The sequence below is a fragment of the Mus caroli genome, unplaced genomic scaffold, assembly GCF_978045245.1.
Source record: "Mus caroli unplaced genomic scaffold, Mus_caroli_1 scaffold_3, whole genome shotgun sequence".
Classification (NCBI taxonomy): Eukaryota; Metazoa; Chordata; class Mammalia; order Rodentia; family Muridae; genus Mus; species Mus caroli.
This window is the reverse complement of record NW_028227258.1, coordinates 73,698,137-73,710,272: the sequence shown is the minus strand read 5'-3', so window position 1 is coordinate 73,710,272 and position 12,136 is coordinate 73,698,137. Positions and strand designations below refer to the sequence as shown.

Genomic DNA, 12,136 nt, shown 5'->3' with positions numbered 1-12,136 from the left:
GCTGCTGCTGCTGCTGCTGCTGCTGCTGCTGCTGCTGCTGCTGCTGCTGCTGCCACCGCCACCACCACTGCTGATTCCTTCACTTGCTACGTCCACTCCAGTGAAGTCTGCTTGACAGGCCAAGAGGCCTGGAAGCACCCACGAGGCAAAGAGTTTCAAGGAAACTATGCCTCCTGGAACCTTGGCATTCCCATAGCCCGTATACTCAAAACCTGTCCCTGAGTTAGTCTGGTGTATGGATCTGTGTGCTCTCTTTCAGTATTGTTTTACTATAAGTGCCTTTAAGGATTGATTTTGACATATAGCTAAGCCTTCGCCAATGTTCCAATGTCCTAGAAAATCCTTGAAGCCGACAAGCTTGGAATTCAGTGAGAAGGTTACCTATTCAGTAACATTCATATTTACTTCTAGCAGAGATGGTGAAACTAATTAGGAATTACAAAGAACGGAACTGGGGCTGGTGAGATGGCTCAGTGGGTAAGAGCACCCGACTGCTCTTCCAAAGGTCCGGAGTTCAAATCCCAGCGACCACATGGTGGCTCACAACCATCTGTAACGAGAGCTGATGCCCTCTTCTGGTGTGTCTGAAGACAGCTACAGTGTACTTACATATAATAAATAAATACATCTAAAAAAAAAAAACAAAGAACGGAGCTAGAATCGCTCAGGGCTGGTCTGCAGAGTGATTACTTAGGACTTAGGACAGTAGCCCAGTCTCACCCAAACAAGGGAATACACAATGGCCCAGAGAATAGGTGGGTTTACCATGAAAAAGTTAGGGAATCCCCCTGAGACAGGTTTCTTCACTAGGCCCAAAGAAACAGCATAATCAGGCATTTACTAAGAGCCCCTGGTGGTGGGCTTAACAATAGACTAGCATTACACCTGGCTCCCTTCTGTCCCCGCCATCTTTTGATGTATATATTCCTTTTGTTTTGTGTCACTGTAACTCAGTGTATGTGTCTCGCCTGGTTTCTTGTTACTCTTCTGTATAAAAAGTTTGATGCTCGATTTGACAAATTACACTCAGATTCAACACGCTCTCTCGTGGCATCGTCTCTGTTTGTCACCCACTTTCGCCGACTCCTTCGCCCACCTGCAACCAGAGACCAGTTCCAAAAAAGGGGATAGATAGTCTGCAGCATTCACTGACATTAGAGCCAGCATCTCCATGCTGTCATCACTAAGGACCAGCATCTCCAGGCCAATGTCACTAAGGACCAGCATCTCCAGGCCAATGTCACTAAGGACCAGAATCTTCCTAGGAACATTCCAGGTGTCAGACTGGGTCAGCCAAGGCACCCAGCCTCAAGGAGTGAGCATCTAACTGGGTTTGCAGCCTCTCAAGTGTAAAGCAGCTTATGTCAGTGTGAACTAGCTTAATAAATTCTCTCTCTACACACACACACACACACACACACACACACCTACCCTATTGGTTCTGTTCCTCTCGAGAACAGTTTACATGGTGTTTATCCCCAAGTGTCTTATGCAATGATTTATACTCAGTAGGTACCTATTAGAAATGTGTAAACTAATCATGTGTAGCACATACATACTTGGGGCTATTCGTGTTACTCAGTGGCGTGGCACATGTCTAACATGCAGAGGGCACTGGGTTCAACACCTGAGCATACACACAGAGAACATAATGCCCAGATTCTGCCAGTAGGCTCTTGAAAAGAGAGAAAAGGAAGCAGACTCAGACCCATGTCTTTGTTCCACAGCTCATTTATGGAATTGGGGCAGGTGATTTAATAACAGTTTGCAACATAAGCCAGGGAGAGAACAGTTCTTGCTCTCCCTCCCAGAACCCAGCTGTGAGAGGGATGCCTGCAAGTTTTCCAAAATAGCTATCTGTCGTTGAGCAAGCTGGGTCTGGAGCTGGAGGTTGGCATACATGCACTCGAGGAGTCCGAAGCATTCCTTGGGCTTCTGACCAGCTCCTGAAGGAAGTGAGGGGTGCAAAGGGACAAAGGGAAGAGGTGTTGTAACTGCAGTGAGTTCGGAGGGACTCCATAAGAGCACTGGTCTCCCCAGCTACAGCCTGACCCAGATGCACGTGTGCACACAGCACTCACCTTCTCAAAGGCTCACCTCCCAATTCTGTCTTAATGTGAAACCAGTCACTGCAACTCACCCCTCCCTGCTCTGCTTCTCCTGTAGTGTTTATGGTCATCTGCATACTCAGGTACAGCTCATATCTGTGTAAATTCCCTGCTCGATTGAGTGTATCCTGCAGGAAGGCACAGACTTTTGTCTCATCTACTCTAGTATCTCTGGTATCTAGAGGATCCCCTGTACATATTTAAAACATTTTAAAAAGTGGGCATGGTGGCACATGCCTACCAACGGTGGGAGACAGCGGCAGGTGGAGCTCTATGAATTCAAGGCAAGCCTGATCAACATAGTGAAGTTCCTGGACAGGCATAGCTACATAGTGAGACCAAGACTTAAAAAGAAAACAAGGGGGCTAGAAAGATGGCTCAGTAGTTAAAGAGCATTGACTGCTATTCTAGTGGACCTGAGTTCAATTCCCAGCAACTACATGGTGGCTTACAACCATCTGAAATGGGGTCTGATGCCCTCTTCTGGTGTGTCTGAAGAGAGCTACAGTGTACTCATATACATAAAATGAATAAATCTTTTTTTTTTTTTTTTTTTTGGTTTTTCGAGACAGGGTTTCTCTGTAAAGCCCCGGCTGTCCTGGAACTCACTCTGTAGACCAGGCTGGCCTCGAACTCAGAAATCCGCCTGCCTCTGCCTCCCAAGTGCTGGGATTAAAGGCGTGTTCCACCACGCCCTGCTAAGTCTTTTTTAAAAAGAGAAAACAACGATAAACTTTGGGGCTGGAAGATGAGTTAGTGAATAAAAGCACTGGATGCTCTTGCAGAGTTCCAGGGTTCAGTTCCTAGAACCTAGATGGTGGCTCACAGCTGCCTGCAACTCCACTTACAGAGGGTGTAATGTCTTCCTCTAGCCTCCACAGACATCACACGCATGCGGTGCACAACACTCGTGTGCTGTGGGCAAAACACTCAGACACATAAAAATATATATTTAAGCCGGACGTGGTGGCGCACGCCTTTAATCCCAGCACTCGGGAGGCAGAGGCAGGCGGATTTCTGAGTTCGAGGCCAGCCTGGTCTACAAAGTGAGTGCCAGGACAGCCAGGGCTACACAGAGAAACCCTGTCTCGAAAAACCAAAAAAAAAAAAAAAAAAAAAAATATATATATATATTTAGCCTGGCAATGGTGGTGCACGCCTTTAATCCCAGCACTTGAGAGGCAGAGGCAGGCGGATTTCTGAGTTCAAGGCCAGCCTGGTCTACAGAGTGAGCTCCAGGACAGCCAGGGCTACACAGAGAAACCCTGTCTTGAAAAACCAAACCAAAACAAAACAAAAAAAAACCCTTTCTTTTCATTTCTTTTTGTTTGTTTGTTTTAAGGTTCTATATATTATTACTGGACAAACATCCTAATTTAAGACACGAGCAAGTCTCCAGGTTAAAAATGTTGAAATCCATCTGGAAGATTAATGACAATTTAGTATAAATCCTCAGTCTTGCCACTGTGTGAATCCTTACAGACCCAACTTCGTTCTCCTCCAGTGTCTTCTCTTAGAGTTGAACCTGACTTTGTTACCAGCTTCCATCCGGATCCACTGAGGAATGGGACGATTTTGCTTTTGTTTCTTGGCCAGGAATCACTTGATTCTGAAAGTCTTGTGAGAAGACATGGCAAGAAGCCGAATTGGGCATAGTGCACACGGATGGTGGAGGAAAGAAGAGCTTCTTTCCACTTCCCTTTTCTTTCTTCATTTTACTCTACTTTATGTGCACTGTGTTTTGCCTGCATGTCCATCTGTGTGAGGGTGTCAGATCCCCTGGAACTGGAGTTACAGACAGTTGTGAGCCACTATGTGCATGCTGGGAATTGAACACCAGTCCTCTGGAAGAGCAGCCAGCCCTCTTAACCACTGAGCCATCTTTCCAGCTGCTTTGGGGGTGGGGGTTGAGACAGTCTCAAGTAGCCACATAGCTCAAGCTGGCCTCCATCTAAATGAGAATAGCCAGCTTTTTTTTTTTTTTTTTTTTTTTTTTTTTTTTTAATTTATTGTATGAGTACTCTGCTGCATTTACAACTGCAGGCCAGAAGAGGGGATCAGACTCCCTTATAGATGCTTATGAGCCACCATGTGGTTGCTGGGAATTGAACTCAGGTCCTCTGGAAGAGCAGCCAGTGCTCTTAAACACTGAGCCATCTCTCTGGCCCGATAGCCAGCTTTTTTAAAAAACAGAACAGAACAACTTTTTGTTTTGGAAGTTGTTTTTTTTTTAAGAGTTACTTATTTATGGGTGTGGGTGTTTACTTACATACTTGTCTGTGTACCAGGTGCATACAGTGCCTCTGGAGGCCGAAAGAGGATGTTAAATCCTCTGGAACTGGAATTACAAAATGGTTGTAAGCTGCCATGTGGGGTCTAGGAATTGGACTCTGTCTTCTCAACCAGCCAGTGCCCTTACCCGCTGAGCCCCCTCTCCATCTCCAAGGATGGCTTTCTTGAGCCACTCTCTTCCAAGTGCGGGCCTAACAGGTATATGTCACATTTGACTCCCAGGCTTTTATTAAGAAAACGTTTTGTTGTTGTTCCTGTTTTTATTTGTTTTCAGATTTTTTTCATTTTATGTGTTTGAGTGTTTTACCTGCATGTCTGTCTGTCTGTCTGATGGCCAAGGAGGTCAGAAGAGGACTTTGTATCTCCTGGCCCTGGAGTTACCGATGGCTGTGAGCCACTTGTGGGTGCTAGAAACCTAACCCAGGTCCACTGCAAGAATAAATGCTCTTCTCTTGTTTGTTTTTGTTTTCAAACAGGGTTTCTCTGTCTAGCCCTGTCTGTCTATCCTGGAACTTGTTTTGTAAACCAGGATGGCCTTGAACTCAGAAATTCATCTGCCTCTGTCTCCTAAGTGCTGGAACTAAAGGCACTACCACCACCCAACATTTGTTTTCTTTTTAAGACAAGGTCTCACTATGTATCTTTGGGTGGTCTGGAATTCAACATGTAGACCAGGCTGGTCTTGAACTTACAGACATCTGCTTCAGTCTCTGAAAATTTGATAGAGCCAGGCATGATGCTGTATGACAGTAATTCTTGGGATGATGAGTCAGGAAGCAAGTCTGAGTTCCTGAGAGAGACCCAGGCTATGGAATAACTCAAAACAACAACAAAATAAGAAAAAACTGGAGTCAGGGTCTCATATAGCCCATGCTGGCCTTGAGCACGCTACATAGTTGAGGATAACCTTGACCTCTTTCTGATCCTCCTGCCTCCACATCCCAAGCGTATGCCACTGTATCTATCCCGTTTGTGTGGCTCTGGCCTTGTGCACACCGGGGAAGCATTCTACCAGCTCAGCCTGACTCCCAGCCTGAAAACAGAGGCTGGGTCTGCTTGGGAAGCCTTCCCACAGCCTTACCTGAAGACAGCTTTGTCTGGATGGTCAAGAAATTAGCTGGCGTGAAATTTGCTGGAAGATTAATGTAACTGGGGGAGGATTTTGCTGGACAAAGACACACAACGCTATCTTCCTCTTTGGCTGAAAAACCAGGTGACTACATCAAAACTCATTCTAACAAGGGTTAGCTTACTTTCCGCTACCCTATTTCTCTTGTTCTTTCTCCTCTTTTCATAGTAAGTCAATAACCCAGGCTGGCCTTGACCCTAAGATCCTCTTGCCTCAGTCTCTCAAAGGTGGGATTGCAGGAATAAGACTGTCTTTCAAATTAAATCCCTGCAACTGGCCTATGAAAGCAGAGCCAGGGCCCCACCCAAGTATCTTATGTATCAGGAAGATAAACATAGAAAACAGAAACCAATGTGAGTTAGAAGGGGAAACCAGGAGGGGTAGGCATAAAATCTAGTATTCTTCCTTGATATGCACTGCATGCTTGCTACTGTACTAGACACTGAGAAATACAGGTGAGACACGTATAACATGTCAACTGCTCATTATCAATTTAGGGAGGTAAATTGAGTCAGATGAAACATTATCTTTAGGCACAATGGTGGCATCTGTAATCCCAGCACTTAGATACAAGAAAGAGGACCAGCAGTTGAACCCAGCTACACAAGCTGGGTTCCTCGAGACTCTCTGGACAACTAAAGAACCAGATGAGGGCTGGTGAGATGGCTCAGTGGGTAAGAGCACCCGACTGTTCTTCCAAAGGTCCAGAGTTCAAATCCCAGCAACCACATGGTGGCTCACAACCATCCGTAATGAGATCTGACTCCCTCTTCTGGAGTGTCTGAAGACAGCTACAGTGTACTTACATATAATAAATAAATAAATCTTTAAAAAAAAAAAAAAAGAACCAGATGAGCTGTAATACCTGGATAAAAGTAAGGCTTTTACTGGGGCTATGGGTGATCATATGCAGCTAAAGCCAAGTGTGTGGCTAAGTATAAGAGTGTAAAAGGGGGAAGGGATTAATGTGAGCACAGAATTGATCGGAGATGTCTGTGGGGACATTTACTGGACTCTGAAAACCTGGAAAGCGTTTAAGGAACCGAGTAGGAGAAAGGATAACACAACATGAAGACTGGCAACAGGGCAAGGATAAGGCTGCAGGGTGAGAAGCCCTGGGGAAATGCCAGTCAGGAAAGGGGGACGAGAAGAAAGAGAAGGGGGAGGAGGCCCATCGTCCTTGGTGTGAGGTTGAACCCCAGAAGCCTCTCTTTATAATCACATCAAGGATTTTTTTTTTAAAGATTTATTTATTTATTATATGTAAGTACACTGTAGCTGTCTTCAGACACTCCAGAAGAGGGCGCCAGGTCTCGTTGCGGATGGTTGTGAGCCACCATGTGGTTGCTGGGATTTGAACTCTGGACCTTTGGAGGAGCAGTCGGGTGCTCTTACCCACTGAGCCATCTCACCAGCCCACATCAAGGATTCTTAAGCTTTCTCTTAACATAATGGTCCCTCCACCCCTAAGGGTTAGAAAGTAGGACTGAGCCAGGATGCTAGGGCATGCCTTTACTCCTAACACCCAGAAGGCAGAGGCCATTGCATCTCTGGGAACACTCACTCCACAGCACTCAAGCCCTTCTCACCGCTAAGCATTGGATGCTGTCCCAGCCTGGTCTACGTAGTGAGTTCTAGGCTGGCCAGGTGCATACCGTGAGACCCTGACTAAAGGGGAATATGAACTGGTTGCTAACACTTAAAATTTGTATTTCAAGAGCTGGAGACATGGCTCAACAGTTCAGAGAGCATGCTGTTCTTCCAGAGGACCAGAGTTTGGTACCACCACCCACGCCAGGCAGCTCAGAACCACCTGTAACTCCAGTTCCAGGTGACCCATATAGCAAAGCCCAGGCCAACCACGGCTACATAGTGAGACCCTGTCTCAAAAAAAGGGGGGATTAAAATGTCCTTTTCTTTTTGTACATTAAATACAGTGAGTTGCACATGGAAAAGTTTTTTGTTTGGGGGAGTTCTTTTCTCTTCTTTTCTTTTCTTTTCTTTTCTTTTCTTTTCTTTTCTTTTCTTTTCTGGGACAGAGTCTTGCTATATAACTAAGGCTGGCTTAGTACTTTCTATATAACCCATGGTAACTTTGAACTTATGACAATCCAGATACCTCCCAAGTTTGGGGATTCTAAGAATGAGTCACACCTGGCCTTAGAAGAGATTCTAAAATTGGTAACTATGTTACTTTTGACAAAAAGCCAAATCAGAAGGAAAACCTGATTTTGAGAAGCTGGTGAGCTCCTTCCCAGACATATGTTCTTGTTGTTTGTTTGTTTTCTTTTTTGTTTGTTTGTTTTTTGAGACAGGGTTTCTCTGTGTATCCCTGGCTGTCCTGGAACTCACTCTGTAGATCAGGCTGGCCTCTCACTCTGTAGACCAGGCTCTGGCCTCTCACTCAGAAATCCACCTGCCTCTGCCTCCCAAGTGCTGGGATTAAAGGCGTGCGCCACCACGCCCGGCTCAGACAACTGTTCTTATCTACTGAGTAATTGTCCTCTGGGAAATTATTCTTTCCCCGGACCCCAGTTGGACTGCAGAGCTTCTCACCACTACAAATAAGCAGGGCGTGACCCAGCACAGGCCAATGCTGACATCTTACCCTCTGCAACTGTGCTGGCCCACTGGGGAAGCACATGGACAGTAGGGTGGGACAGTCAAGTCGCAGGATCAGCAAACCAACAATGATGTGTGTCAAAGCTTTCTTCGCTAAACACAGTAGCATGCCTACCTACAATCCTAACACTTAGGAAGCCGACTGCACTAGAGGATCTGCAAGGTCCAGGCTACATATTAAGACTGTCTCGGGGCTGGTGAGATGGCTCAGTGGGTAAGAGCACCCGACTGCTCTTCCGAAGGTCCGGAGTTCAAATCCCAGCAACCACATGGTGGCTCACAACCATCTGTAACAAGATCTGACTCCCTCTTCTGGAGTGTCTGTACTTACATATAATAAATAAATTAATTAATTAAAAAAAAAAAAAAAAAGACTGTCTCCAGCACTCCGGAGGCAGAGGCAGGCGGATTTCTGAAAGTGTGTTCCAGGACAGCCAAGGCTACACAGAGAAACCCTGTCTTGAAAAAAACAAAAAACAAAAAACAAACCAAACAAACAAAAAAAGACTGTCTCAATAAACAACCAAAGGCAAAACCCACAAAGACAAAACTAACTTTCTTTGGTTGGCTGTGCTGGGAGAGACATAAAGTTGGGCCCAATGGGAGCTACTGAATTAGGCCAGCATATCATAAAAACTGGGGACTTCCTCAGAGGAAGAAGAGGACGGATAGACAGATGGACAGATTCCAACAGTCAGAACTCTCAGTTCCAGCCCAGATGCTCTGGACTCCACAGCCCTTGAGCTCTCGGAACCAGCTGCACAAGCGCCTAAGTTCCCATGTGTACTCAAGACAGCGTGCGGTGGGATTCTGTCATCTCATCATAATCACATTTTAGATGAACTAACGGGTTCTAAGGTGAAAGTAGGAAATCAAACCAGAGAACAAGAGGTGGCCTAAGTTTGGGTGGCAGGTCCAGCTGCTAGCCAGCCTCAGAAAGGGAATAGAAAGCTACAAAAATAAAAGCTGGACAGTGGTGGCGCACGCCTTTAATTCCGGCACTTGGGAGGCAGAGGCAGGCAGATCTTTGTGAGTTCAAGGCCAGCCTTGTCTACATAGTGAGTCCCAGGACAGCCAGGGCTACACAGATAAATCCTGTCTTGTACATTCTGTTCCCGCCCCTTATCCCCCCCCCAAAAAAAAAAGAAAGAAAAAAGTTAGCTTCCTATACCACAGAGAGAGAGAGAGAGAGGGAGAGGGAGAGAGAGAGAGAGAATTTGGCCCCCGAGTAACTGCTCTAGCACCTGAAGGATGAAAAGAAGTGATGGAGCAGACAGAAGAGCAATGAATGGCAAGTGGAAAAGCTGGGACCATGAGACAGTGTAACCAAAAAAGACAAGAAAGATGGAGGTAGGGGCCCGATGCAGCTTACTGGTCATTTGCCCACCATGCACCACGACATGGGCTTGATCCCCAGAATGCACATGTAAAGTGGTATGTGTATGTAATGCCAGTATTTGAGAGGTGGAAACAGGAGGATCAGAGTTCCTTGAGTCCTTGGCTACATATTGAGGATCTGAGTGTGGCTCCTCTAAATCATATAAAAAGCTCAGAGGTTAAATACACTGACTGGTCTTCCAGAGTTCAATTCCAAACCACCACACGGTGGCTCGTAACCCTGCCTCCTAAGTACTGGGGATACAGACATATGCCACCATATCTGGCTTTTTATATGATTTAGAGGAGCCACACTCAGATCCCCATGTATGCATAGCAAGGTCTTTACCCACTGAGCCACCTCCGCAGTGCCCTGACATATCCTTTTCAATGGTCCTAGGTAGTAGCCAGTATTAGCAGCATTGTACTTGAGGAATCTCATGTTAATAAAATTTGGTCAGGATTCCACAACTGGCACATGGCAGTTGCATGGAATTAAACCAGGGTCTGTAGACAGCAAAGCTGTGATCTACTTACTGACATTTTACAAGCGCTGTAAAAATAACTCATCAAAGCCAGGTAGGTAGTACATGCCTGTCAACTCAGCAGCTGGGAAGTCTACAGCAGGACTATTTCGAGTTTGAGGACATGCTGGTCTATATAACAACTCTTTTAAAAAGAAGAAGGAAAAAGAAAAGAAAAAAAAAAAAAAGCTGGACACAGTAGGTCATACCTATAATCCTTGGGATGTGGCTGCTCTGGCAAAAGGGTTGTCTCAAGTAAGGATAGTGAGTTCCATGGCCAGCAAAGTTAGACCTATCTCCTTTACCCAAAAATATCCCACAAGTACTTTCTAAGTAACCAAGTAGCAGGTCAAGCCAGTCATTTCTGCAAACACTGAGTGAATCCGGAAGGCTGGCTTCTGAGGGAGGGGATGCAGGGGCTGTGACACACCTTTCTCCTTAGTAGCGTTACTAGTGTGCTGCTCCATCTCCATCTCGACAGCAACAGGTCTGGTGCCTGGGAAAGAATAATAGGGTCACATGGTCAAACAACAGTGTCTTCTTTCCTAAGCACTCCCACTAAAACCCAAAGTGTAACAGTGTATAACAGTGTATACACCATCTCATAGAGGTGTCTGGTTTGAAACGTTAAATTTTTAATTATGTGAATATGTACATATACGAGTAGATCTCCCTTGAGAGGTGACTGTGAGCAGCCAGACATCAGTTCAAGGAATTGTGCTGAGCTTCTCTGCAAGAGCAATATACCCGCTTAGCCCACTGAGCCTTCCCTCCAGGCTGTCTCCCTTATGTGGTCCAGGGAGTCTGACGCTATCCTCTTGACTCAACCTCTGGAGTTCATTACAGGGGTGTGCTACCACACCAAGCAAACAACTGTTCTGAAATTGTCAATTTTTCTCCAATTCCCTTCGGCAGAGTTCTTGTTAGTGCCTTTTCACTGCCGAAGACAAAGCATACCAAATACGAACTTTAAATCTATCACAAACATGCCATGGCTTTTTGAGACTTCTGTTTAATTACTAGCCTTATTTTTTTGTTGTTTTGTTTTGTTTTCCTATATATGGGGTGATCTGGAAAGAGGGTTGTCTCCAGTTTGAGTCCAGCCTGGTCTATACGACGAGTTTTAGGCCAGCCTTAGAACTCTGGTAAAGATAATACGGTAATTTAAAAAAAAACTCTAGTTCTCTTTCTTTTGTCACTAACCAGTGATCAGGCTGTTGAAGGGGGGGCGGGGGGGCGGGGCGGAGAAGACTCAGAAACACGACTTAGGATATTCGGGGGAGGTGAAAATGTGAGCGATCCTCCTTTACGTCTTTTTGCCTTATACTCAAAGTATCTTTCTAAGAAGTAATACATTAGGACAGGAGAGATAGCTCAACAGTTAAGAGCACTAGATGGTCCCGCAGACAGGGTTGCTTCCTAGCACCCACGTGGCGGTTCACAATCAATTCCAGTTCCAGAGAATCAGACTCCCTCTTGATCGCCTCTCACAAGTGGTGCACTTACATACGCATAGGCAAAACAACCATACACATAAAATAAAAAATAGGTACATCTAAAGAACAAGAATTTTCCTTCTTTTTTTTTAAAAAAAAAAGAAAACCAGCGCGTCTAGAGCAGTAAACCACAACTCCCAGCATGCTCCGGGGAGGCGGGGAGCCGAGACGTTGCCTCCCCGCCCCGTAGGACAGCTTCCACTTTTACACTGCCTCAATCTCTCGGGCCACGACGGGTATTTCTGGCTCCTCTACTCCTCCCTACTGCTAAAGCTGAGATAAAAAGTAGAGAACTATCATGCCTTCCTTGGCCTTCACGGTCGGACGAGAACCGATGGACAAAATAGAGCTTCATGATCTCACCTACAGCATTAATCCAAAGCCTCCACCCCAGTACCCACCACTAGTGGGTACTCATGCGCTGTAGCGAGCCAGCTAACCGCCCGTGCTTTGGCGCTTGCGCAGACATTCTGGCCGCACGCGGCCGGGAGCGGCCACGCCAATGCGCAAGCGCTTGCGTCTCCCAGTCCCCTACATCATGCCCTCTCTATCTAACTTGCCTTGCCTTTCTTGCGTAGAGGGCGGGGC

At 45.9% G+C, this 12,136-nt stretch overlaps 1 protein-coding gene and 1 pseudogene across 2 annotated transcripts; both read right to left on the bottom strand.

The window, feature by feature from the left end:
* Positions 1-1,720: 1,720 nt before the first annotated feature.
* Tsacc (TSSK6 activating cochaperone) lies at positions 1,721-12,056 on the bottom strand. 2 transcript variants are annotated; one of them, XM_021158764.3, is made up of 4 exons: positions 11,912-12,056; positions 10,483-10,548; positions 5,482-5,601; positions 1,721-1,946 (listed from the first exon to the last, which is right to left on the bottom strand). In XM_021158764.3, the coding sequence occupies exons 2-4, from the start codon at positions 10,523-10,525 to the stop codon at positions 1,729-1,731; spliced, it is 381 nt and encodes a 126-aa protein (XP_021014423.1). In that variant the 5' UTR covers positions 10,526-10,548; positions 11,912-12,056; the 3' UTR covers positions 1,721-1,728. The 2 variants fall into 2 exon arrangements, with proteins under 2 accessions (XP_021014423.1, XP_021014424.1); XM_021158765.3 differs by lacking the exon at positions 11,912-12,056 and adding an exon at positions 11,851-11,911.
* LOC110291553 (large ribosomal subunit protein eL39 pseudogene) lies at positions 3,572-3,740 on the bottom strand (annotated as a pseudogene).
* Positions 12,057-12,136: the final 80 nt, after the last annotated feature.

Bases quoted from the DNA above. Each gene is read 5' to 3' on its own strand.
- Tsacc (XM_021158764.3), bottom strand. From the start codon at position 10,525: ATGGAGATGGAGCAGCACACTAGTAACGCTACTAAGGAGAAAG. The intron at 5,602-10,482 runs GTGTGTCACAGC...CTGGTTTTTCAG, and splicing joins TAACGCTACTAAGGAGAAAG to CCAAAGAGGAAGATAGCGTT. The intron at 1,947-5,481 runs GTAAGGCTGTGG...CACTTCCTTCAG, and splicing joins CCAGACAAAGCTGTCTTCAG to GAGCTGGTCAGAAGCCCAAG.